Genomic DNA, 27970 nt, shown 5'->3' with positions numbered 1-27970 from the left:
AGTGCAACAATGTGTAATGACTCGAAGTCAGTAGTTCTTGTGTTTCTCTTTTTTATGTTATTGTTTTTTCTCTTTCCTTCAATGATTCTGCTTATTAACATCAGGTGTCACCACTAATGGCCAATCATCACTTAATTAATCACTTAATTATCTCATTAACCTCAACACTGCTTCAGTGTTAATTTTAACACCCTGTAGTGTGGACACATATGTACACTGAGGAGTGTTAATTTAACACTGGGAATTGTGTAAATAAATTTGGGAATCATCTGCATACAGATGATACTGAATCCCAAATTTCTCAAAAATCAAGCATATAAAGGGAAAATAAAATTGGTCACAGTATAGAGCCCTGTGGAACCCCACACACAGGTGCAATGGAAGAAAAATAATCCCCTAAACTGACTTAAAAAATCCTATCTTTCAAATAGGAAGAGAACCATTTCAGGGCTAAGCCCTGAATACCAACATTAAATCCTGCAGTACATAAAGCAAGATTGGTTTGATATTTTTAAAGATGATTCAAAGTAAAATAAGTTGAACAAATATCGATTTTATGTCCATCTTGATCTATTTTTCATCACTGAAATAATATTATGTCAGGGTGCAAACCTGATGAAGAAAAAAATAATGTTAAGTTTTAACCTTGATTCCATGTTGGTCCACACAAAAGAGGGTCAAACACGGACTGTTTCAGTTAACCCCATAAAAACACCAAAATAATGATGTTCAGGGATAAAAAAACAAAAAAAAAAACAGTCCCAAACATCATAACTTCAAATAAGACAACATGACCTCAGAGCTATACATGCCTCTACAAAAAACTTCAACATTGCCTAAAACAAATGTCAATCTTTAAACTCGCATACCATGTCAAGCTCAAACCTGCCAAGGTATGTGATTTTCTCTCTCTGTATATTTTCTCTCTCTCCATTTTTCTTTCTCTGTATTTTACCCAGATAGCAGATGAACACTGAACATTGTCAGCAGCTTTTAATGTGTGACTTCTCAAACAGTAACTGAAACCTCACGGATCTGTTTCTCCTCTGACATGTTTTGGCTTTAGTATGGATTCGGTGGGAGTGAATGCAATTGAAACAGCAGCTCTTGGGAGACCCTTCCAGCTCGGCATGCTGTACGACTGCAGAAAGGACATGGTAATACCAGGTACCAAAATATAACATTATCACAGATTCAATATATTACTATGATTTAATGAAAACTATTTTCTGATGTGAAATGCGATTATAATAAATTCACTGTTGAGAGTTAAAACACAATTTTTCTGTTACAGGTATTAGACTTTGGAATAAAGAGCAGCTGCAGCAGAATATTTGCTCTCGTGCCCAAATTAATACAGGATTCAATGTTACAGCTTTAGACTCCATTCAGGACAAATCTAAATTACTGAATATTGACGGTGGACTCAAACTGAGTCTTTTAGGTGATCTCATCCATGTTAGTGGAGCAGCAAAATATCTCAAAGACACCAAGACATCTTTCAAACAGCAGAGACTGACGCTACATTATCATTCAACCAGCAGGTTTGAAGAACTGACCGTGAATCATTTGCCTTCTGGAAATATTCCTGACGATGATAATGACATTGCCACACATGTAGTGACAGCAATACTGTATGGAGCAGATGCCTGCTTTGTGTTTGACAGACAAGTTTCTTCAAACGAGAACAAAAAATCAGTAAAAGGAGAAGTAAAAGTGGCTCTTGAGAAACTGCAGGGCATCATTTCAGTGGGTGCAAATGCTGATCTAAGTGTGAATCACAGTCAGCAAACTGCAGTCAAAAAATTCACTTGTACATTTTATGGCGACTTCCAGCTACCGTCTAACCCGACTTCTTTTGAAGATGCGTTGAAGGTTTTTGCTGATCTTCCAAAACTGCTGAAAGAAAACCAAGAGTTGGCGGTTCCTCTGAGAGTTTGGCTTTATCCTCTGGACAAACTTCACTCAAGAGCTTTAAAACTTCATAAAGACATCAGCATGGATCTGATCATAAAGATAGAATCAGTGACTGAGAGTTTAAATACAACAGAGATGAAATGCAGTGACCTTCTGAAAGACTCGCCTGCTCTGACTTTTGCTGCATTTCATAATAAAATTCTGCACATGAAGCACAACTGCTACAAGTACAAGTTGAGACTCATGAAGACACTCGGCTCTCTGCTGCCAAACATCCGTGGGAATGTGATGAAGGAAACTGCACTGAATGATCTTCTACAAGAACATGATGAATCTCCATTTAGAGGAAGTAATCTTGCAGAATGGCTGAATGAAAGAGAAAGAGAGTCTGAAATCATTAAAACAATCCTCAGACAGTTGAAAAACATTGAGGTAAAAGACAACATTGATCTCATCAAGATGGATCTGGAGGTCGGGAATTTAGTCAGTTACACATTCACGTCACTGAACTGCTCAGATGTGCTTCTTCAACAAACTGCCTATCTGAGTCCTTCAACACAAGGGGAAACGGATGGGAAGAGCCTTGATTTCAAGCAAAAATCTTGGCTAACTCCTGAGATCCAAAATACCATGAGGAGCAACTTAAAGATATTTAAGAAGTTGATCAATTTAAACAACTGTAAACAAGACAGATTCATTGTGTCCTCAAAGGAAATGGAGAATCATCCTGGATCCTGCATTATTCTGTATGGAAGTGAATGTGATGAAGTTGTTTGCTTTACTTCTCCATCCAAACCAGCCTGTCCAATCACTGAAGAGGTCAAAGGCCAGAGTGTGGTTCTGAAGGTTCCTCCGTCATGTCCTGCAACAGAGGAGCTCAGATTACTGTACAAACCGAAGCAGGATACAGTCTGGAGATCTGAAACTTTGGTGAAGGATCAACACACAGTTACTCTGACTGATCTGAGACCAGGAACTGAGTATGACATCAAGTGTGCAGCGGTGGGGAAACTCAACTATACCGTAGACAGTGACGTAATCAAAGTTACCACAGAGGTATGATGATCATTCATCAAATATCACCTGGCAATAAATACATTAAGTAACTGTACAGAAATATTTTTACTTACTCTTATTGCAACTTCAATGACTTAAAGGTACAATATGTAAGAATTTGTATCAAAATGTCCAAAAACCACTTGCACAGTGTTACTGTATATATTTCTTTCAATTATGTACTTACATTATCCTAAATGTTTCCAAGAATTTGTCAATTCAGAGAAATTCACAATTTTAAATAGTACCCGTCCCTTGTCACTTGTCGCCTGTCACTGACATAATATCCGCATTATCCCTGGTTTCAGCTCCTACTGCCATAGTAACCTTGGCGACAGATGTGGACAACTGTGTAATTGTTTAGCGGCACGCGGTTGTTGTTTCGTTCAAACATTATAGATCATGGCAAGCAGACTTTGGGACAAAATGTGAAATAAAACGTGGATCAATATCGGCGTGGCGTTTTCGAGATGTCAAGAGCTTCGCGACAAACTTGGACTTGACAGAGACGCCGCTCTTGCATGTACTTTATTAGACAGGTGAACAAATGTACATAAAACTAATCAATGTTATATAGCTCAACATGATATGAAATGTTAGAAAATGATCAGTATGGTCTAATGTTGACCTAGCTTACTGCTAGTCTCATATAGCTAACAAACTAACACACAGAATAACATTATAACTTTCAACACACTCAAATGCTGTTTAGTGTGATAGTGTAACATTAGATCAAGTGAAACAACGCTGTTTAATTTAAGTTTAGTTTAATTCATCAAATTAAATGACCTGTGTGATAGTGTTAATTTCGTCAGACGAGACGAGACGAAATATGTTCGTCAACGACCTTTTTTTTCATGACTAAGACGAGGCGTTACCTGGGAACGAGTGTGCGGTGTTACCTGGGAACGAGTGTGCGGCGTTACCTGGGAACGAGTGTGCGGCGTTACATGGGAACGAGTGTGCGGCGTTACATGGGAACGAGTGTGCGGCGTTACCTGGGAACGAGTGTGCGGCGTTACCTGGGAACGAGTGTGCGGCGTTACCTGGGAACGAGTGTGCGGCGTTACCTGGGAACGAGTGTGCGGCGTTACATGGGAACGAGTGTGCGGCGTTACATGGGAACGAGTGTGCGGCGTTACCTGGGAACGAGTGTGCGGCGTTACCTGGGAACGAGTGTGCGGAGTTACATGGGAACGAGTGTGCGGCGTTACCTGGGAACGAGTGTGCGGCGTTACCTGGGAACGAGTGTGCGGCGTTACCTGGGAACGAGTGTGCGGCGTTACCTGGGAACGAGTGTGCGGCGTTACCTGGGAACGAGTGTGCGGAGTTACATGGGAACGAGTGTGCGGCGTTACCTGGGAACGAGTGTGCGGCGTTACCTGGGAACGAGTGTGCGGCGTTACCTGGGAACGAGTGTGCGGCGTTACCTGGGAACGAGTGTGCGGCAAGACTGCACCACTGTCCAAAAACGCTGACTAAGACTAAATTAACATGCATTATTTTTGACGAAAAAAGACCAGACGAAAATGTTTTGCATAAAATAAAAACTAAGATAAAATCTCTCTTCATTTTCGTCTACAATCGTCTCTGCTTTTTCATCAGCTGTTAACGTTACACCTTTAAAATAATCAGAACGAGTTCGGATCCCGCTTATTACATTTCTACCTACCAAACAAATCAATAATTTGAGACAAAATTATGATTTAAAAAGGAGTTTATTGATTTAAAAACGACTGTATTGCTTCCGCTAAAGAAAATAGTGCGTTCCGTCTCTACGGTTAGAATCCTGTGTGTTCATGGCAACGCTCTGTTTTTCATGGCAACGGTGTGTTATAGTTAGCAGCGATCTGTTATCAAGAAATAAAATAGTGTGTGCATAGAAATAATTCATTCCACACGCAGCTAAAAAAAAAACAACAACAATAAATCCTGAGCGCAAGTCCACCGTCTAGGCAGGCTTTTTGTGTTAAATTATATTTCCTGTCGCTGCGCAGGCTCTTTTATTGTACATGACAGCTTATGTCCCGATGACCAGTCCGTTGCATTACGATTAAAAGCAGTATCAATAAAGTAAAAAATGTGATGTGCAGTCAAGCTCGAGTCCTAAATCAGAATTTGAAAACCAGACACGTTTAACATTTGCATTCAACAAAAATCATTCAACAAGTGTATTTTTTCAGGTAATTATGACATTTAACCAATGTTTGAAATATGTGAAACACTTTTTTTACTGAAATGTTTATCAGTAATAATCTCAGTAATAATGTGTTATTTAAAAAAAAAGACTACAATTTTTTGACTAAAACTAGACTAAAATATATTGAGTTCTTTTTTGACTAAAACTAGACTAAAATTAAAAGACTTTTAGTCGACTAAAACTTGACTAATGGCGCTTTTCCATTACCAGTACCAGCTCGGCTCGGCTCGGCTCAGCTCGCTTTTCGCTCCGTTTTCCATTGCAGATAGTACCTCCACAATAGTACCTGGTCGTCATAGCGACGCCGCAGGAAACTGCCGTGACTTAATCTTCTACGCAAGACATGCAAGACACACCCGCTACCCACACACACAGGACAATGGAGGAAATCGAGTGTATGCTGTTTTTGGATGTTTTTGTTTTTGCTGTTTTTTATTCAGGATACTCCGTCTGGCGCGTGCAATGATGACGCAGTGAATAGTGACGATTCTCTCTGACCAATCAGCAGTCTGCCGTGTTTTCACGTCACATTTTAGTATCGCCTCAGCTTGCTTAGAACCTCGCCGGAGGTGGTACGAAAAAAAGTACCTGGAAGCAGGTACAGGTACAACTTTTACTCAGTGGAAAACCAAACAAAACCGAGTCGAGTCGAGTCGAGCCGAGCCGAGCTGGTACTGTGTAGTGGAAAAGCGCCATAAGATACCTTGAGTTTTATTTTGACTAAAACTAGACTAAAATGACGAGACTTTTAGTCGACTAAAACTTGACTAACAAAAAAAGATATGTGAATGACTAAATATGACTAAAACTAACAAGGACATTTGGCACAAGACTAAAGGCCATTGCACACTGAGTCCGAAATTTTCGTATGCGTTTTTTCGTGTTCGTCAGCAGTAAAATTCGTCACGCACAGAAACCTTGCACACTGAGTCCGATGCGTATTTATTAAACCTTTGCGGAAAAAAACGCAAAAAACACTAAATGGATTCGTCAAGCAGTGAGGATGAATTTCTTGCCCTCTTTCTTCATAAAAAGAGAAAAAGAAAGAGGAAATATTGGGTCCATCCAATCCTGAGATAGCGCCGAGAGGAAGGAGAGTTTCACCTCCTTATCAAGGAGTTGCGAAATTATCCCAAACGATAAAAAATTTACCTCAGAATGTCAGTGGAACAGTTTGATGCTTTGCTAGCGATACTGGAGCCACATATTAAAAAGACCACCAATTTCCGTGAATTAATCGATCCTGAACAGAAACTGGCAGTATGTCTATGGACGGACACACACACACGGCCGGCAGAAGCGCTGGGCAGACAGAACAGCTGTATACAGGTTATATTTTATTCAGTGTCTTTGTAATCCGCATTTTGTTTTTCATACAGTACTTGTGCTGCGAGACGAAGTGTATCAACTTGTCAGACGTCATTCTGGATTTTGTAGTTCGCTTGACGGTGGCTCTAAATTTTCAAAAAACCTCACAAAACACTGGCTGTGGATGCGAAAAACGCAGAAAATCGAACCCAATCCGAATTTTTTTTTTTACGGACGAAAGTTTCGTAGACAGTGTGCAAGCATTATTGACATAACATGAGGTCGAATTTTTTTTTTAACGTGCGAAAATTTCGGATGCGAATTTCGGACTTTCGGTGTGCAATGGCCTTAAGACTAAATTAAAAATAGGTGACGAAATTAACACTACTGTGTGAGTAGTAATTCAGCACTTGCGGGTAGATCGGTAGAATGAAATGTCCTCATTCCTTTACGCGGATCTCGCGTGTGGCGCTGATATCTGTCTCATTAGCAGTCGTACCCAGATTCATACCACAGTCATGTTAAAAGCATCAATGTTATCACTCATCCATAAACATTATTAGATCCATCTGCATGACGGCAAGTTCCATGATTCCGCTTATTCACTGCGTCATCAATCTACGCCTTTGTTATTGTAAGAGGTTAGCGACCTCTAGCAGCAAAAAAAATTACATATTGTAGCTATATATATCTATATGTTCATTAGAATCAAGTGCGTTTTTCAGCAAAGTACAAATAACCTAGTAGTTAAAAGTTTAGTTTATTCAAAAATGAAAATTATTTCATTAATTACTCGCTCTCATATCATTTCCAACCCGCAAGACTTTCGTTCATTTTTGGAACACAAATTAAGATCTTTTTGATGAAATCTCTGTCCCTCCGCAACTGACACTTTGACGCTTCAAAAAGTTCATAAAGAGATCGTAAAACTAATCCATTAGAATCGAACTGTTTAGTACAAATTTTCTGAAGAGACACAATCACTTTATATGATGAAAAGATTGAATTTAGGCTTTTATTCTCATATAAACATTTATCAACTCACACATCACTCTCCACCATTAAGCTGGTGTGTGGTGCGCGTTCTGGCGCATTATGGCTGCCGTCGCATCATCAGATTCCCCCCTTCCATGTAAAGTACTTTGAGTGCCGAAAAAAGTGCATATAAATGTAATGAGTTATGATAATTATTATTATTTGTGGTAAACGGAAGCTCAAGCATGTTCACATGTGGTGCGTGGTTCATTCTCGTGTGTTACGCAGCACGTTTGAGCTCCTTCAAGAAGTAATGAGGTTCATTCTTGTGTCACGCAGCACGTTTGAGCTTCAGCAAGAACCAATGAGGTTCGTTCTCGTGTTACGCAGCACGTTTGAGCTTCAGCAAGAACCAATGAGGTTCATTCTCGTGTTACGCAGCACGTTTGAGCTTCAGCAAGAACCAATGAGAGTCATTCTCATGTTACGCATCATGTTTGAGCTTCTGCAAGAACCAATGAGGTTCATTTTCGTGTTACGCAGCACGTTTGAGCTTCCACAAGAACCAATGAGGTTCATTACTGCGTTATGCAGTACGTTTGAGCTTAAGCAAGACCCAATGAGGTTCAGTCTTGTATTACGCAGCACGTTTGAGCTTCCACAAGAACCAATGAGGTTCATTCTTGTGTGTTACACAGCACGTGTGTTACGAGAATGAACCTCATTTCAATCTGTTCATCATATAAAGCGATCAAGTCTCTTCAGGAAATTTGGACTTAAAGGTGAACTAAGTAACTTTTTTTACCTTAACTGAACAGCTTCGGAGTCATTGGAATGGTTATATTACTTATTTCAGGTTGAATGGTGGTCGTTTCGCACCCCCCTGGTGCCTGTGAGCGGAAAATACGCACTTGCAACTTTGGGGTGGCGGGCCGCTGGCCACCGCGTCAGGAAGTCTTGCGTGATATCAGGTCTCGCGATGTAAACAATTGCTTTACGGCCAAAAGAAATCTGCTAAAATGCCGTCATTATTGCGCTCCCTCACGCTGTTCGAACCCGAATGAAGAAGACGTTTTAAAGAATATCCCATCTGCTTTGATGTCGTTGATCTGCTAGCCTCTGGTGTCTGAGAATAGCCAACGAGTTTTTACAACAGTGTTGTCAAAAATCTTTTCCGAAGCTGTGGGGGGAGCTCTAGAGAGAAACCTGCGAGCAAAAAGCGAGAATACAGCGAAGAAATCCCGAAGTTACTGAGCCCCCCTTTAACCGCTCAACTCATATTGATTTTTTTTTTTTAACAATCTCTTTAATTAACTTTTTAATTAAGTGTCAAAGTGTCAGTTGCGTAGCTGTCAATGGAGGGACAGATTTCATCAAAAAAATCTTCATTTGTGTTCCAAAGATGAACAGAAGTCGTACGGATTTGGCACAACTTTAGGGTGAGTAATACAATTACACAATTTTATTTTTGTCTGAACTATTTAAGGTTGAGTACTGGAAAAGACTTAATATAATAAATATCTCATTGTGTTTTTCTGTTAAACAGAGAAAAAACAAGGACATTGGAACAGAGCAGAGCAGAGTAGAAAAAATATATCATCTATTTCACAGACTTCATCTTGAAGACAAGTACCACAATAAACTGAGACCTGCAGATTTTCTTCAGATATTTGCTCATTCACTGCAGTCCCAAGAGTCTTGTGCTGAAGAGGAGCTGATTCAGACTTTCCTACAAAAACTACTGATGATGAACTACAGAGCAAGATACATTAAAACTAAAGAGAAAAACAAGGAAGATCACACTCAACAAATTAACAATCAATCATCTGAAGATGAAAGTGATATTTTTCATGAAATGTCTTTGTCTAGTAATGGAACAAGTCAGTCTCAGCGAATCCACCCGATGGATGTTCAGATGGCCGCATTTCATTGTGCTGATGGTTTCCTGAAGCAGCTGATGGTCACTAAACTGTCCCAGTGTCAGTACGCTCTGCCTCTGCTTGTTCCTGATCCATTTACACAACAGATTGAGTTTCCTCTCTGGACATTCAGACAAATCAACAAGAACTGGAAGATGAGAAACATCAACAATGAAACCATCATTCAAATCCAGCCGATCTGCAAGGCAAAAACTCCAATGGTGTCTTTCTTCAGGTTTGGCTCTGTGTCTTCATCCAAGTCTCAGCTGATGAACAGTCTGATCAATGAGAGACACAACACGTTCTTCCACAGGAACTGCCCAGGCGGCAGCAGAACCAGAGTCCTGATGGATGGAGTGGTGGAGATCGCCTGGTTCTGCCCCTCTGGGAGAAACACGGATAAATTCACTGACTGTGTTGCGTTCTGTAATCTACACGGTGATGCAGGAGATCATGAGAAACAGCTGCAGATCCTCACTGAAATGGCCTCAGTCAATGTTGTTCTTCTACCACAACTGAACAGGAATGACAAAAGTGCAGCAATAATCCAAAACCTGTACAAGGACTCAAAGCCACTCATTTGCCTTTTTACTGAAAATGAATCTGCTGTAACTGAAGTAAAGAAAAGGAAATACAAGATTGGTCTAAGAGACAGAAATCATTCAGTTGTACTTGAAGAACTCAGTAGAACTATAAATGATTGTCTGTCAGAATCATCTTCCACTTTCAGACTTGAAGATGTGTCCAAACACTCAGACATCAGAGTAGATGAGGAAGATGATGAAGACTGCAGGAGAGGAAGAGAAGCAGCACAGCAGATGATGAGTTTACTGGAGAAGAAAGATCTGACAGAAATCAAAGAATCATTTCTGCCTCATCAGGGGAAACTGTGGCGTCAGTGGAGTCAGAAGAACAAAGAACTACATCGACCTCGAGCATATGAGACAGAACTGGACATCAGTAGAAAGAAAACAGAGATGAAGAAAATCCGTGAACAGCAGCATGAATCTGACATCAGGGAGTTTATTAAGATCTTTATTAAAGAAATGAACTCACATGCTACAAACAACATGTATTTTCTTGAATGGCTCAGAATCTTCCTGGATGAATATATCTCAGCTGACCTTTCTGGTCTACATCACAAATACGATGAAATGTGGTCAACAGTCTTAAAACTGAAAGAGAATTTTGATCAATCTGAACAACTCAAAGCTGAACAAGCAGAACTTGAGAGAATATCTGAGGATCTTCAAGCCGCAGACTTTGGTTTGGAGCACATCATGAGGGAGATCGGTCAGATCTATGAATCATGTTCATCTGTGAAGAAGAACAAGAAAGATCTGCAGATTGACTTCTCTTCTCTCCCGAGTCTCGCAGCAGAGATGATGATCTCTGGATTTCCACTGGAGCTGATGGATGGAGATGCTGCTCATGTTCCTGTGATCTGGATCTCTGCTGTTCTAGATAAACTCATCCAGAAACTGGGAGACCAGAGAGTCTTTGTGCTGTCAGTTTTAGGGATTCAGAGCTCTGGGAAATCCACCATGCTGAATGCCATGTTTGGACTCCAGTTTGCCGTCAGTGCTGGCAGAACAACCAGAGGAGCTTTCATGCAGCTGGTCAAAGTCTCAGATGAGATGAAAACACAGATGAACTTTGACTATATTCTGGTTGTTGATACTGAGGGTCTCCGTCCCCAAGAACTGGCTGGAAGATCAACAAAAGATCATGATACTGAATTGGCCACATTTGTTGTTGGACTTGGAAATCTGACATTGATCAACATCTTTGGAGAAAACCCATCTGAGATGCAGGACATTCTTCAGATTGTTGTTCAGGCCTTCCTGAGGATGAAGAAGGTCAGACTGAATCCCAGCTGTGTGTTTGTGCATCAGAATGTCTCAGACGTCAAAGCTAGAGAGAAAAACATGGAGGGAAGGAGACGACTGCTGCAGACACTGGATAAGATGACAAAACTTGCTGCAGAAGAGGAAGACTATGATGCAGAATATTTCAGTGATGTCATTAGATTTGATGTTCAGAATGATGTGAAGTATTTTGCTCATCTCTGGGAGGGAAACCCACCCATGGCACCACCAAACCCAAAGTACTGTGAGAATATTCAAGAACTAAAGAAAACTATTATGTCTCGAGCCTCAAAATCATGTGGAATGATGCTGATAGACTTAAAAGATCGTATTAAAGATCTCTGTGAGGCATTACTGAAGGAACGGTTCATCTTCAGCTTCAGAACTGCTCTGGAGATTTCAGCCTACAGGAAACTGGAGACCGAATACAGCAAGTGGTCCTGGAGTCTTCACAGTGCCATGATGGAAACTGAGAACAAACTACACAACAAAATAGAAAATGAAGCAATTCATGAGGTTGAGGAAACTGATCTTCAAACCGAACTGAAAAAGACAAGTGAAGAGGTGGAGAACTCAATATCAGGATTCTTTGAGAAAGACACAGATGCAGAAATACTGATTCAGTGGAAATCATCATTTGACATAAAAATGTATGAGACTCAGGAAAACATTGTGAGAGAAACAAAGAGGAAATTAACTGCGATTCTTCAGCAGCGAGACCTGAAGAAAAAGATTGATGCTCAGAGGACAAATCATGAAAACACTCTCTATGAAAAGAGCAAAGAACTTGCCTTAAAACTCAAAGACAAAGCAAATAATGAAGAAACACTGAAGAAAGAATTTGATTTGTGTTGGGAACAGAGTGTGAATATGATTATCTCAGACACTCCTCCAATCAAAGACATTGACATAATGAGAGATGTGAGAGAGATCCTCAAAAACATCTATAGAAGTAGTCTTGTATACCATTGCAGTGAGAGCTGTGATATTTTTACTGTGTCAACATTCTCTCAATATGTTATTTTCAGAAAGTCCACAAAAACAGTTAAAGAAACATGTGGATTTGTTCAAACTCTTTCTCCAGAAGATGCATCTGAAATAAGATCATTAGTTACAGACGTTGCTCAGCAGACAGACAGAATGATTCAGTCATTTAACATTTCAAAGATGGGATACAACATCAGCTGCATTCAACAGCTCATAGATTACATCAAGAAGAGAGTAACAGAACATCAGAAAGGACCAGTGAATTATGTGTTCAAGATTGAATTCTTCATGGATTTGGTTCTTTCCATCTGTAAGAGAGCAAACAAGATGATCACTGACCAACACAGACTGTTCAAGGAAGCCAATGATCATGTTCTCTATTTGGAGAAGAAGAGAGAAGAATATTACAGTATTTTCCAGAAATACTGTCATGGAGCAACATCAGCTGCCATTTTTGGAGAGATCATCTGTCAGAAACTTAAAGAGCCCATTGAGCAGAGTGTCTACAAGAAGACTGCCAGAGATATGACAGATGAAATGATGAAAAACTGTGAATCACTGAACGGAAACAGATCAGATCTGGAGAAACACATCCTGAAGACAATGGCAAAAGAGGAGGATTTCAACAAATATATGAACTACATTCATAATACCAGAGATCACTTCAAGAGTTTCATCAGAGATGAAGTCAGTCGGTACATCAGTGAAAAGTTCAGTGTCAGTGTTTTACCCAAAATGAAGGAGAACATTAAACTCCTGCAGCAGAAGATCATGAAAGCAGCACATGAATCTACTGAACATGTCCAAGTGAACAGAGGAGATGTTGGTTTGTGGTTGAAGAGATTCACACAGCAGCTCTCAGATGAGCTGATCTTCTCTGAAAAATACCTCAGTGGAGTGAAACATGATGATGTTGATGATTTCATCCTCCTAAAAGATGTGATAAGAGAAGAACTTCCTCCTGTAATGTCCTATATGAGCAGTAGATTCAACACAAAGACTTTTCCTGCAAATCTGGACTATAAGTTCAGACCAGATGAGATTCTGATTGATCACTTCTGTCAGTGCTGTTGGGGTCAGTGTCCTATTCGTAAAGACGTCTGCACCAACACCATAGAAAACCATCATGGAGATCACAGTGTTGCTTTCCACAGAGAGAGAGGAATTAATGAAAGGCATTTCCCTCAAGCACAGTATCTCTGTGCTGTTGTTTGCAAAAAATTAGTGGCAAGCGATGCACCAGATAGAAAGTTCCCTTGTCGAGAATACAGAAGAGCAGGAGGAGTTTATGAAGACTTGAGCATCACCCCTGATCTATCTGAACTGCCCTACTGGAAGTGGTTTGTGTGTCGATTCCAAAAAGATCTGGAAAAACACTACAGTAAAACATCTGAGGGGAGTTTTAAGATATCAGATGAATGGAGAAAATACTCAAAACAGAATGCTATTGAGTGTTTGGGTCAATGCATCTAATGGGGCAGAGAGTGAATAGCCGGGCTAGTACGAGACAGGGCTTTCAACATTCCGGGCCGGGCTCCGGCGCTTCACTTTAACCCGCCGTAACAAGCCTCTCTGGAACAATGTCACACAAACCCATCATTTCACCAACAAATGGAAGTTTTATCAGAAAACTAATCAGAAAGCAATCACTGGAAACAAGCGATCCCAAAACGAACATAATAAAAGCTGCTGTTTGTTGCACTGTAAAACCCAACAAGTTAACTCAACTCAAACCGATTGAGGAAACTGATTGCGGCAAACCATTTAAGTTTAAAAATGAATACATATGAGTATTGTGAACTTATATATACTTGTTGGGTTTTACAGTGTGCCATTTTTGTTGTTAACCTACATAAAGTCCCCTGTAGTCAATAATTTCATCCCTTAAAACTCATCTTTGATCACCAAAATTACATATTTAAAAGTTTTTTCCTTGAAATGTTTTTTCTTTATGCCTTAAAATAGCTTGAATGTAACTCGCCACCCTTGCCTCATTTAGTATAAGCGGTTCTATGAATATGCAAATGAGCCCCGCCTCCGCATTCAATAAAGTGGTATTTACCATTATTTCACAAAAGCAAGAAGACACACAAAGTACTTATTCGGTCGTGTCTATTTCTGTTTATATGTAGTCACAGGACACCATTTACAATTTACAACATAAACCATTTCTGTCAGGACCACTATCGTCAAATACGATTGACAATTAGCATACAGTTAGGATTGACCGTATGGTTCTGTTCTGGGCAAGAGCTCCCTGCACATCCATGCAGCCTAGCATGGGTAAGAGTAGGAAGAGCAGAAATAACCCCTATTAACAGAACATACATTTATTAACATAAATTAATTGCAGATATCGTTAATGTCAATATCTTAATGTAAAAAATAATTAGAGAATTTAGTCTGATTTAAAGGGGAATCAGAGTGCCATACTAACTGGAAGAGAGGAAGAGCTGGGTATGGAGGAAGGTAATTCACTCCTGAGAAATGCGATAGCTGTTGATAATACTGAAGGAGCTTATATATGAATACAGAGATAGGCGTCAACAGTCAACATCACCTGATCTCATTTTCGCATGGCTTTTTTTGCCACAACAATTGTGCTTTAAAAATACTCAATTACAGCAGTCAGACAAAATTTTATATTAAAGAGTCAAGGGTCAAGAGCACAACTAAAGCAAACGCTAACCACCATCATGGTGACTTTAAAATACAAAATATGATTTCTTTAAACCGGAAATTAAATAAAGTAAATCTGGTTAGTTTTAAGTGAAGCTGTAATAAGTGTACGGCCATGCATTTCACCTTTTTGTTTGGCAAAATGACATCAGCAGAGGTCAAAATCTTGGCACAACACTTTGACGTCAATATGACTTTCATTTTTGACCTATTTTGTGACGTCATTTTGACATCAATGTTGATGTCATATTGATGTTAAATTGACGTCAAGGTGCCCGCTGGGAAATGAACATAAAGGTCCATGTTTAATAATGATACACCAGTGTTTTGCCAGATGAGAAGTTTATCCATGTATCATCTTTTGACTCATTTTTATAACTGTATCATATATCTCTTTTAATTTCATTTATAACTGTTTTAATTTTCCTTGCTTTTTATTTTGTGATTATTTTAATTCCTTTCTGTAAAGCACTTTGAATTGCCATAGTGTTTGAAATGTGTTATATAAATAAACTTGCCTTGCCTTAATGAAATGTTAAGTGAAATTAGAAAATATTTAAGAGATTGTTGATTTAGTTGTATACATATTCTCATATCCATATATTCTGTTCTAATGTCCCAAGTAATAATCTCAAGGTTTACTGCTTTACATAATTCTTTTGTCATTGGTGGTGTATACTCAAATAAACATTATCACGTGTGTACCTTACTTCTCACCGCTGATTCCTGATGGTTAAGAGGACAATTACACAGAGTCGCCCCCTTTCCGTTTCAAAGAATAATACAATGGCGAGCACTTTAAGCTTGGTTTATTCTTGCCGCATCTGCATGAGTGCACAGGTGCGAGTGGCAAAAATGATATCATTGCTGTGTGGGTGGTCGTGCGCATTGAGTGCACGAGACCCCATTTCGCATGGCGGTGTGCACAGCATTTATTTAACTTTCCGCGCAGCTCCGATTACAAGGATGCATTCAAGGCTAATCTGGCCGACCATGTACGTCTCACCACATCGGCACCCAGTTTGCACGTGTCTAAAGTACAGTAGATGCTTAAATTTAAATGAGCCTACGATAGCAGAAATTGAAACTGTGTTGTTGTAATTTAAAGTTGAACAGTTATCCTGCAGCTACAGGGAAACACTGACCAGTTGTACTGCTTAATTCAGCTTTAACAGTTATAAAAATGCAGATTTGTGAGCATAAGTGGAACTGAAGGTGTGAGAATAAACACAAATTACACATGATTGTTATCATGCGGTAGCCTGGCAAGCCAGACCTACATCAAGATGTTAGGTCTGGCAACTCACCATAGACACGGCTCAATCCGAGGGGCGGGATAAACGGCTGTCTTTCAAATTCACTCTGCACGCAATAGGACAGCGCTTCAACCAACCAGAGCGTTTTCCCAACAGCGGAGTTAACGTTAGTTGATAGATTCAACTTTTGAATCTGGCCGGCAAAACTATGAACACATCTTCCTTTTTTAAGAATGACTAAAGTGCCGTTCTTTGCTCTTTTCTCAAAGAAAAACTTAACTTCAAGTCCTCCAGAGTCGCAGCCAAAGCCGATTCGAAAGACTGTTCTCCAGCAGCAGCCGTCATTCTTTGGTTTCAAGTAGCAGGGAACCGTCGCAACTCTGTCGTCATTATGTTAAGCCCGCCCCGCCTACTCTATACACGACGTGATTGGTCTGACCCAATTTAGGTTTTTGCATCTGGAAAGTCAATGGAGAGTTGCTAGACTGCCCTGGCTGCAAAATACATTTTGCTGCCGCTAGGGTGCGTCTAGATTTCTAGGCTAATCATGCGGTGTATCCGGCCAATCGTGGAACAGCTGTGTCATCATCATCAGGGGCCTCATTGATAACCGTTGCGTACGCACAAAACAGGGCCTGAAAGAGGCGTACGCCAATTCCGACGAATAAGTTGTGATTTATAAAAACAAACTTGATGGGAAAATTTGCGCACCTGCACGCAAACTCTGACCCATGTGTGCGAACGCTTTGGAGATGGAGCAGTTTGGCGACACCTATGGTGAGCTGGAGTTAAATGTATTTTTGGTCACTTTTAGAAAGAAAATCTAAAGAAAATTATACAAAAAGATAATACAAATATAATTTCACTCACCAAGCCTATCACACAAATATCCATCCCTTCTTAAATGTCCACGCCAGCGAGCGCGCTGAGCCGTTTAGTGAAACTGACGCATATTTATTGGCAGATGAAGTAAAACCGTAAATCTTCATAGTAAAGATCATGTTCCATGAAGATATTTTGTAAATTTCCTAACCGTAAATGTATAAAAAATGTATGTGAGTGAATGCAGCACAATCGCGAACAGAAATGCACAACTTTAAAGGTGATTTTCTCAATGTTTCGATTTTTTTTTTTTTTTTTTTGCACCCTCAGATTCCAGATGTTCAAATAGTTGTATCTCGGCCAAATATTGACCATTGTGACTGGTTTTGTGGTCCAGGGTGACATATTGTAAACGTAAGACGTGCAAATGAATACAGATGCATTCAAATTCTAATCAAATTTTCTAAATGAAATGTAAAAGAATAAGATCATGCTGCGTTTCAGAGATCGAGGACCAGTGGTTTGATCTAAACTCAAGCTGAAGCTGCTGTTCATGTAGAGCGTCTCACACACTCACTCCTGAGGGTTTATCAGCTGCCAGACCCAGACAGACATAATGTGCCATTCATACACACAAACACTCTTCTCGGCACTTTCTACATGTGTATTTCAGGGTATCGTGAAGATTAATTGACATCATGATGAAGTATCTAGATTATAAACTGCTGCGTAACAAACCACAGGAGCAACTAGTTCATGACGGAAATGCCTTAAACATGTGTTCACTGGACTGAAAACTTTACCATAGTAAATACCTGCAGTTTTCAATGAAGCATTTTAGTTTGTATTTTCACTTTCTTTTCACTCTTAAGTGTTTTCCTGCTGTTCGTTCTTTCTTTCTCAAATGGATGTAAAGATGAGTGAGACAGAAATGCAGAATAAACCTCAGATGTTTGAAAGCAGTGAGTTCTGACACAACAGTTATTCACTGATCTGATCTTAATTTCCAGTTTGGTTTTCCTCTAATAACTGTCCTCTTTAATTCTATTCATCATAACTAAGATTATAAATCTTTGAAAACTATTGGTAATTGAAATATGCAGTGTGAATGTTAAATCTTCTTGATCTGTGCAGGTCAGTTTCTCTAGTTTTGTGTCTGAGAAGGAAGAATGTCCTACAATTAAAGTTGAGTTTATACCATCTCAACCAGATTAACTTCACGTTAATTCAAAAAGGTCATAAAGGCATAATATAACTTGCACTTGAGCTGAGATTGCCTGTAGTGTTTTAATTCTCTGTTTTTTTTTTAGACTTTTTCTCGTTTATTCAACGACTGGTAATTGTCATTAATCTGTACATGAACCCTTTAGGTGCATTTTTGGCAAGAATATACCTAAGAAAAGAAACGTATGCAAATTTGATTATTTAAATGTAAAATTTGGCAACACTAAATAATTTATTAATCTAAGATAATTTTAACATTTATTAATACGTTATTAAAATCAAAAGTCATATTTTTATAATTAATGGACGGACCTGAACTAACAATGACCTGTTAACAAACATTAATACATACTGGAACATGTATTGCTCATTGTTAGTTCACGTTAATTAATGCATTCAAACATAATGTTAATTAATGGGATTGTAAAGTGTTATCTAGAATTTTAACAATGCACTCGGCTTGGTGAAGCTTTTGGGTTCACCGTTTATATCATAGGCTATATGTTTTATATTTCAGTTTATATAATTCGTGTTTAGTAGATCAGACAGAAAGTAAAAACTCAAGTCAGCCACAAAATGAGAGTGATTTGCTTGTTTGTTAGAAGTGCAGAATCTGTCCTTGTGCTTTAAAGTCTCCACAGGAGGGCGCAGGTGAGTTTGTCTTCTCGGTTTACACTTTCGGTTCAGAAACAAACCTAACGGAGCTGGTGATATAATGGCACAGAGTGCGTGTAAGCTTTGTAAGCTTTGACTTTAGCTAACCGAAATATGTGTACTAACATGTTTCTTCACATATCCACCACTCTTATTGACTACGGATGATCTCACTTAACCACTAAACTTTTTCTGTCAAGTTGTTGACTGTGCTGTTGTGCAGGCCTGTGTTGTTTAATGACACTAACACCGACTTTACACTATGTTTCTTGCTACAGCGAGTTCGAGTCAAGACGAGTCACAACAAAGTTAACTGACAGATTACTTTTTTGTTGTTGTTTTTCTATTTTGGTTTTTGTTTTTATGTTATTTGATTTTTACAATGCCATAATAACACAGCAAATTCTAAACTGGCTTTATTTTCTAATCTGATCCCTACCTCAGCAATTCACACTTTTACTTTGCCCAGTATTGCTGCTTGTAAGAATCATTCAAATGTAATGTTTGTTTTCAGTTGTGTTATTGTGGTGACAGCCAATAGTGATGCAAGACTTTTGTTTCAGTGATTAATCATGTTCGCAGCAGATCAAGCATGGAGGCACCTCCTCCTGACAGTAAGTTCTAACACCATAAACAATTATATGAAGATTCTGTGGAAATAATAGGCAGTTTATCCACTTAAAAACGGACGAGATTAATTCAAACTCAAATATTTTGTTCACTTTTGTTTCACAACTGTGATGTTGGATTTAAACACTGGTTTAAATTATTTGAGTAAATGTAATTACTGTACTTAAGTATATTTTTGGCTACTTACTGATTATCAGAGATATTAACAATTTGTACTCTCTACTTGACAATTTTTTTTAATAATTATATGACCTCTTTACTATCTGTGATGAGTAATGCAATTGCAGTAAAGTATAAGGTATTTGGGAGTGTGACCACTAGTGGGCATGCTTGTTCACCAAGTGGCTTTACCTCAGAGTTAGCAGTGTTATTGTTGCCCTGGCTTGGTAGCAGATCCAGCTTGGGTGTTTCTGTGTAGACATCAGTAAATAAAGACACGTCATATAACGGTGTATTGTGTTAGTCTGCAAAATTTAGCATTTTCAGGCCCCCAAAACACGTAGTCATGTAACATCAGTCAAAACGCATTAAAAGTTTTCAGTTTTTAGTTGAAAACGGTGTTGTGTAAATGGCCTCTTAATGGGTAGAATCCACTACAACGATGTTTGATTTGCTGTTCTACTGTGGTGAATGTTTAAATGTCTTTGTGTGTGTGTGTGTGTGTGTTTCAGTAAGCGATCTGAGGATTGTTCTTCTGGGGAAGAGTGTGTCAGAAAACAGTCGATTGGGAAACTTCCTGTTGGGACGAGCAGCGTTTGACAGTGAAGCTCCTCCAGATGTTGTAGAGAGAGTCAGAGGAAGACTGAAGGACAGACGTGTGATGGTCATCAACAGTCCTCAGCTGCTCCAGAGTCATCTGTCACTCCATCACATCACACACACAGTGAGAGAGTGTGTGTCTCTGTCTTATCCAGGACCTCATGTCTTCATACTCGTGCTGCAACACAATGACTTCACTGAAGAAGACAGATACAGAGTGAAAAGTGTCCTGAGAGAATTCAGTGAAGAGGCGATTAAACGCACCATTGTGCTCACGACTGATGAAGAGACACACAACGCTATAGGTGCACCTGTGAAAGCTAATGAATCAATTCAACAGTTTAATGCCGAATGTGGAGGAGGACATCTGCAGCTTGAACATAAAACAGAGGAATGGTGCTCTATAATATCGCAACGAATAGAGGAGATTCTCAGAGAAAACAGTGAAGAATTTCTCATATGTGAACTATACGATTATGCAGAAGGATCATCGGTAGATGAAGATCACAACAGGTCCTTTGCTTCCCTCAGAACAGAGGAGGAAGACGAAGATTCTGATGCAGACGATGATGGAAAACACCTAGAAACTCATACTGAGAAAAAGGAAGCAAAAGGGTTTCTTCGCAATATACCCCTAATATCATATTGTAAGTATTCCTACATTTGAAATAACATATCCAGCCATATTCAGACACTGGGTTATTGAATATTAAGGACTTACATTGTATAACATTTAACTTGGGTAGAGTGCATAGCAAAAAACTGTGATTTTGACATACTATTGGTATAGTATTGACAGTTGTATGCCCCTGTACACACCTAACATCTGAATGACAAAGAACAGACTACAGTATCTTTCTTACAGTTAATGCAGGCCAAGTCTAACTTGTCAACTATTTTTATGTAGCCATTTGATTGATTTAGTTATTCCTGAATCCTGATAGATCAGAGGTATACTCAAAGCCCACCAGTGGTTTCAGAAGCACCATGTGATCATCACACTTTAACTGATAAAGAAGCAGTTCATGTAAACAAAACTACAGTTAAACAAATTTTCAGCCATGATGCATAGTTGTGTATTGAATCGTGATATATTTATTGCAATGTGTATCATATCTTAGATATATGCAGAGCAAATTTGAAATTAAATGTTTAACTAAGAATTGCAGGAACCCCCACAAGTGAGACAATGATATATATATATATATATATATTCACACTTTTTTTTTACAGTTAGGAATCCAGAGACCAGATTGGAGGATTATCAAGCAAAGAGTAAGTTTATAAATATAGGCAAGTTTTTTAATTGATTTAACATACTAAATTAAAATAATAATAATAATCATAGTAATAATATATCTAAAAATGCTGCAGTAACCTATTTTGTTGTTGTGGTTTAAGGAAGTGTATGCGTGAGCAGAAGACAGAAGCTGTGTTTTGTGTTATGTGGAAGTGATGGAAGACTGAAGGCCTCCGTATCAAAACTTATAAGAGGAAAAAAGAAGTTTCTTCCCCCCTTACACCTGAAAGAGAAAGAGTGTGTGAGGAGAAACCTGGAGCTTCATGGACGTGTGATCAGTCTGGTGGAGCTTCCAGCTCTCAGTCGGCTCTCAGAGGAGGAAGTGATACGTCAGACTCTCCGCTGTGTGTCTCTCTGTGATCCTGGAGTTCATGTTTTCCTCCTCATTGTTCCTGATGCTCCACTGACTGATGAAGACAAAGCAGAAATGGAGGAGATCCAGAGGATATTCAGGTCAATATTCGAAAACCACCTCATGGTTCTCATAATCCAAGAGAAGAGCATGATTAGTAAACTAATTAGTAGTAAAAGTCTATATAATACTTCCGCTACTGAGACGTCTCTTCAAACATTTGGAGGTCATCGTTTTGTTCTGGAGAACAGCTCACAGGTTCCAGCTCTACTTCAGGAGGTGGAGAACATGATACAAGAGAACAAAGAACGTTTCTACACCACCTTCATGTACCTTCAGGATCGAGTAGAACTGGAGAAAAACAAACACAGAGCTGAAATAGAGGAACTGAGAAGATCTATGATGAAAACTCAATCAGGTATGAGTTCATGAAAGTGTGTTGATGTTTGTCATTGTGTTCAAATCCTCCTGAGAAGTTGGGAAGTCATAATTACGATGTCAGGTACATTCAAGTCACTTTGATCAAAGCAAAATGTTGATGTACCTTTTCTAAAAAATGTTCAGCAAGATATTTTTTTTTTTTTTTTTTTAACAAAATGATTCAAATGTAATGTGCAGTGGGTGTGTTTTTGCTTTTTTATGTTTTTATAAAATGTATGTAGATCCTGTAAATTTAATATATATATATATATATATATATATATGTGTGTGTGTGTGTGTGTGTGTGTGTATGTGTATATATGTATATATATATATATATACACACACACACACACACACACACACACACACACACACACATATGCATATATACATATATATATATATATACACACATTCAATTATTTGGTCAATATAAATTCAATTATTCTTTTTTTTACATGTACAGTAACACTATCTAATGTGCATGCACAAAATACAACAGTATTTATGATACGATATAATGTACATTAATAATAAAATATCTACCTTATTTTTATTGTAAGAGTAGCGAGGCCATTTGTAAATTGAATTTGTCTGGTTTCTGGTGTCAAACCAGACACATTTAATTACGCTCTTACAATCGTATCATACAATCTTAAAATTGTATCGTAAATACTGTTGTATTTTGTACATGCACCTTAGATAGTGTAACTGTACATGTAAAAAGCATAATTGAATTTATATTGACACAGTAAATAAAAATAAAAAAAATTAAATGATAACAACTCGTAAATATGATCTTTCCAACATGACTTGATTGCACCATAACATTGCAATTTTCATGTGCAAAGTGTTTAATGAATCAGCAGGCAGCAAACAGCATAGAAAAACAGGCAAGGTTAGAAGCCAGGGTAAACAGTCCAAACAAGGCAGACAAGTCCAAAGCACAAGACAAACGGGAAAAGTACCGAATTTGTTTTTAAAAATGATGTATATATATATATATATATAGCTAGTATATGGTTTCTCTGATGTAATGAATTTGCCCATTACCTCGTAAGCACAGCTCTCACTGATATAGAGCTGTGTTGTAGAAACTATGGCGTGGTTGCTTCAGCAAATGTGATATTAGCAAGTGTGTTTCACTGTAATAACTGTTCTTCTTTTGTTGTTTGCAGGTTTAATACACGGTGATACTGGTGTGAGGATTGTTTTGCTGGGCAAGACGGGTGTTGGGAAGAGTGCAACGGGAAACACCATACTGAGAAAGACAGCTTTTAAATCAAAACTGACTTCACGCTCAGTGACCCGAGAGTGTGAGAAAGAAACAGCTGAGTTCAACAGCAGACGGATAACTGTGATCGACACTCCAGGCCTGTATGATACTGGAGTTGATAATGTTGAGACCAGAAAGGAGATTGTGAAGTGCGTCTCAATGGCGGCACCTGGTCCACATGTGTTTCTGCTGGTGCTTCAACTGGGACGATTCACTCAAGAGGAGAAAGATGCAGTGAAGATGATCCAGGAGACTTTCGGAGACAAATCCAGAATGTACACCATGGTTCTGTTCACCAGAGGAGATGAACTTAGAGGAGCAAGGGTTGAAGAATTTATTGAAGATGATGATAGTTTAAAGAGCCTCATCCAGCAGTGTGGTAAGAGATACCATGTGATCAATAACATTGAGACTAAAGATCGAAAGCAGGTTTCTGAGCTGTTCGAAAAGATTGATTGTTTGGTAAAAGCAAATGGTGGGAGTTACTACACCAACGAGATGTTCCAGCTGGTGGAGAAGAACATCAACGATGAACAAGAGAGAATACTGAAAGAGAAAGAAGAAGAGAACAAGAGAAAAGAAGAAGAGCTGAAAACCAAATATGAAGCTGAAATAGTACAAATGAAGAAAGAAAACGAGAGAGAAAGACAAGAGATGCACAATGAACTGAGAAAAAGTGAAGAAGAATTCAAAAAGAAAGAAGAGGAGATCAAGAAAGAAAAAGATGAAAACCTACAAAAAGAGCTGCAGAAAAAACTGGAGGAGCAGCAGAAACTGTTTGAAGAAGAGAATAAAAGAAAAGAAAAGGTTTTAGGAGAACAGCAAGAGAACTTCATAAAATACCTGGAAGAAAAGCACGAGAAAGAAAAACAAAAACTCCAGGAGAAAATTCAACGTGAAACTAGAGAACAAGCAGAGCGTGAATATCTTATAAAGCTTGAGAGAGAAGTGGCTAAGGCTTTAAAAGAGGCTGAAGAACAACTTCCACGTAGTGCAAAACGAGCTCGTGACTGGAGTCAGTATGGAGGTCTTTTAGGAGCAGCTGCCGGAAGGTTTTGTTGGAGGACATTGTGTGTTGGATTGTCAGTTTAAGTTTTAAAGCTCAAGCTCAAATTCAAACTGAAGGGTGAGTTCAGGTAAATTGGGAGAAATCATATTGAGCACATTCATTTTTACATTTTCCAAAAACATTTTTGTGTTGTGATGGTTGTGATATTAGTGTAACTACTTCATCTCACATTCAGTATTGAATTTGTTCGCTTTGTTCACCTTTTAAGTTAGCACAACTAATTCGCTCCACTTAAAAACTTGTGTTCATCTAATGAGTAAGAAGAAGTGTTTTTAACTTAAAACTTATTGTCAAGACAGCCAAAGAATGTGTAGCAATGCAGGCCAGCTGACAGTCTTGCCTGGGCCCGGGACTATAGATAATCTTAGATGGACCCCCCCGCGCCCAGATCTCTCCTTTTTCCTTGCTCTTGTAACTAGGTTAACAAATACAACTTTTGATTTCAATAATGTAGGCTATTAGAAACATATTTAGTAGGCTAAATATTAAAATTAACATTAACAATGCTGTAGAAGTGCAGTTTATTAATAGTATGTTAACTAATGTAGTTAACTAGAGTTTAATAAATGGAGCATTATTGTAAAATGTTACCGATTTTTTATACACCGATTGAGACGTCATTAACCCACTAAGCAAAATGATGTCCAAAAGACGTCTTTTCAACGTCTTTTTCACAAAAATCGGACATTGAATAGACGTCCACTGAGGAGCTAGAATGAACGTTTTTATGACGTCCTTTTTTGACGTGTTCTGCACGTCCGATATAGACGTTCATCGAACCTTCGTACAAGGTTAAAACTAGTTCAGATGTGGCCATTGTGGACATATTTCAACATCATTTTGAAGATGCGTTGAAGGTTTTTGCTGATCTTCCAAAACCGCTGAAAGAAAACCAAGAGCTGGCAGTTCCCCTGAGAGTTTGGCTTTATCCTCTGGACAAACTTCACTCAAGAGCTTCAAAACTTCATAAAGACATCAGCCTGGATCTGATCATAAAGATAGAATCAGTGATTGAGAGTTTAAATACAACAGAGATGAAATGCAGTGATATTCTTTTTTTTATTTTTTTTATTTATTTTTATTTAACAGACCAAAATAGTGCAGTAACGAACAATCTAGTAATTCCAGAATTCCAGAAGTGAAATAAAAGTGTGTAAATGTATAGGTGTGTGTGTGTATGCATAAGCATAAGCAAAGTAACCATTTATTATTTATTACCATCTTCATTACCATCACCACCATCATACTGCCAACATTGTATTAGTCAATTTTTATTTTTTTATTTCTATATTTTCTCCTATGCAACAATTACCATTGTCAGCACTCTCTATAGATAAATTAATTTTTAGATAGTAAGAAAATAATAGAAGATAATATAATAAGATAATATAAGATAACCCTCCCCCCACATCTCTTCAGTCCCTATTTTCTCCTATACATTTTTTTTTTAATTTTTTTTTAATTTTATGTTATGTGTAGTGTCTAAGGTGCATTAAAAGAAGGGGTACAGTGTGAGAGTGTCTCAACTTGGGACAGAGATGCTGTCCTATGGAAACCACTTCTCGCCTGTCTTGCCTGCCTGAGTGTTTATGAGGTTTTTCAATCTATATATATACATACATACATACACATACACGTATATACATACATACATATATACATACATATACATATACACATACATACACATACACACACATATACATATATATACATATACACATACATAATGAAATCACAATTATAATAATAAAAGTTACTTTTTGTCAAAGTTTAGGCACTTTTTGTACTGAAAAAAAAAATGTTATATTATGATTAGAATCAAATGAATTTGAACAATGGACAAAATTCATCCTCAAAATCAGAAACAACACAGAACACACAGACAGAAATGAAGTGGCACACTTTAAATTTGTAGAATTATTTGAAAACCAGATGTTTGAAATAAATGATAAACTCTAAAAACTCCAACTTTTCTCTTTGTAACATCCTGATCAGGTTTGATTCTAATCATAATGGAACATTATTGAAAAACTGATTTTTTTTCAGTACAAAAACTGCCAAATTTTGACAAAAAGTAACTTTTATTGTTATAATTGTGATTTCATTATATGTAGATATGAATCTAACTGGAAAAACTTGTGAAAAGAAGTCTTTTAGTTTGAAACTTTTAGTAGCCTACTTTTAGAGCTCTGCAGCCATCTACTGGTTAAAGTGATTTTTTTACTTTTAAAACTGCATTTTCCAAGATTTGGCCAAAAATCTTACACTAAACCATGTCAAATTATCCATGTTATCCCCATGAATGAAAGTTAGAAATGTGGGTATTTTATAAGGCAAATTGTCTTTTTGGAGAATTTTTCTTTTCTTTTTTTTTTTACATTTTGTGGAGTAAAAATGTCCAAATGAAGAGTAAAAACATTAATAAACTGAGTAAAATTACATTTGTTTAAAATATATGTATTGTTACAAAATAACATTTTGTTGCCTGGGGTCTCTCAGACCCCAAACAGCCTGACTGTAAACTGCAAACGAACAGCGCACAAGGGTTAAAGTTGTGGAACATAGTGCAGAACAAAGTGCAGCCATAACAGGGCATTGTGTATCAAAAAGGTAAATTAAAATAAATAAATACAAATAAATAGAATGAAGAAAAAAATATATCTATTTAGAGATGTCATTTAAAGGGTTAAGTCATGTTTATGCACTAAACAAGACCAATAAACTTGATTTATTAACCTATTAACACAGTACACCCCATTTTCCCATGATGTAGGCATTTGCCCACCGGCAACTATAGTTGCCGCTTGGACTTTTGACTAAGTATATAAAAAACTATAGATCTCTTGTAAGATTTGTTTTGTTTGGCGGATTCTAGAGACCTTCATGATTATGTAGATATATATATATATGTCAACAAAAAATACTTATTAGTACATGAAAATGACCTTTCTTTGGGAGCGTTTGCCTTCGCCCTACTTCCTGGAAATAGGGGTAGGAAGTTGACAGCCTCATGTGACAGGGAGGAAGTGAATACCTTTTTTTTCTCTTTAAATCCTTTATTTGGTTGTTTGCTTACATTTCATTGAGAAATAAAACATGGACAACATCTAGAAACATATTTACAAAAGGAAAATGACAACTATGTACTGCGGCAACTATAGTTGCCGGTGGGCTTAAATGGGTTAAGTTAATCCAAAGTATATATTTTTTCAGTGATAGAGGGCATAACACTTACTTTGAGGCAAAGTGAAAACAGAAGGTATAAACTGAAAATCACAATTTTCCATTGGACC

General features: G+C 38.0%; 2 protein-coding genes across 2 annotated transcripts; both read left to right on the top strand.

Annotated features, from left to right (window-relative positions):
* Positions 1 to 957: 957 nt before the first annotated feature.
* Positions 958 to 13870, top strand: LOC311291602 (interferon-induced very large GTPase 1-like). The gene is made up of 3 exons (XM_084410719.1): positions 958 to 1167; positions 1295 to 2973; positions 9003 to 13870. Exons 1-3 carry the CDS (start codon positions 1068 to 1070, stop codon positions 13701 to 13703), a joined length of 6480 nt encoding a protein of 2159 aa, XP_084266845.1. The 5' UTR covers positions 958 to 1067; the 3' UTR covers positions 13704 to 13870.
* A 5000-nt stretch (positions 13871 to 18870) lies between these two features.
* Positions 18871 to 24697, top strand: LOC311304361 (uncharacterized protein; the record flags this gene model as incomplete). Its single annotated transcript, XM_084431319.1, has 6 exons — positions 18871 to 18936; positions 19429 to 19479; positions 20167 to 20901; positions 21488 to 21529; positions 21656 to 22324; positions 23508 to 24697. The coding sequence occupies exons 1-6, from the start codon at positions 18927 to 18929 to the stop codon at positions 24695 to 24697; spliced, it is 2697 nt and encodes an 898-aa protein (XP_084287445.1). The 5' UTR covers positions 18871 to 18926.
* Between the last annotated feature and the right edge of the window lie 3273 nt (positions 24698 to 27970).

This window comes from Rutilus rutilus, assembly GCF_951802725.1.
Source record: "Rutilus rutilus genome assembly, chromosome: 1".
Taxonomy (NCBI): Eukaryota; Metazoa; Chordata; class Actinopteri; order Cypriniformes; family Leuciscidae; genus Rutilus; species Rutilus rutilus.
This window is presented reverse-complemented; position numbering and strand designations above follow the sequence as displayed.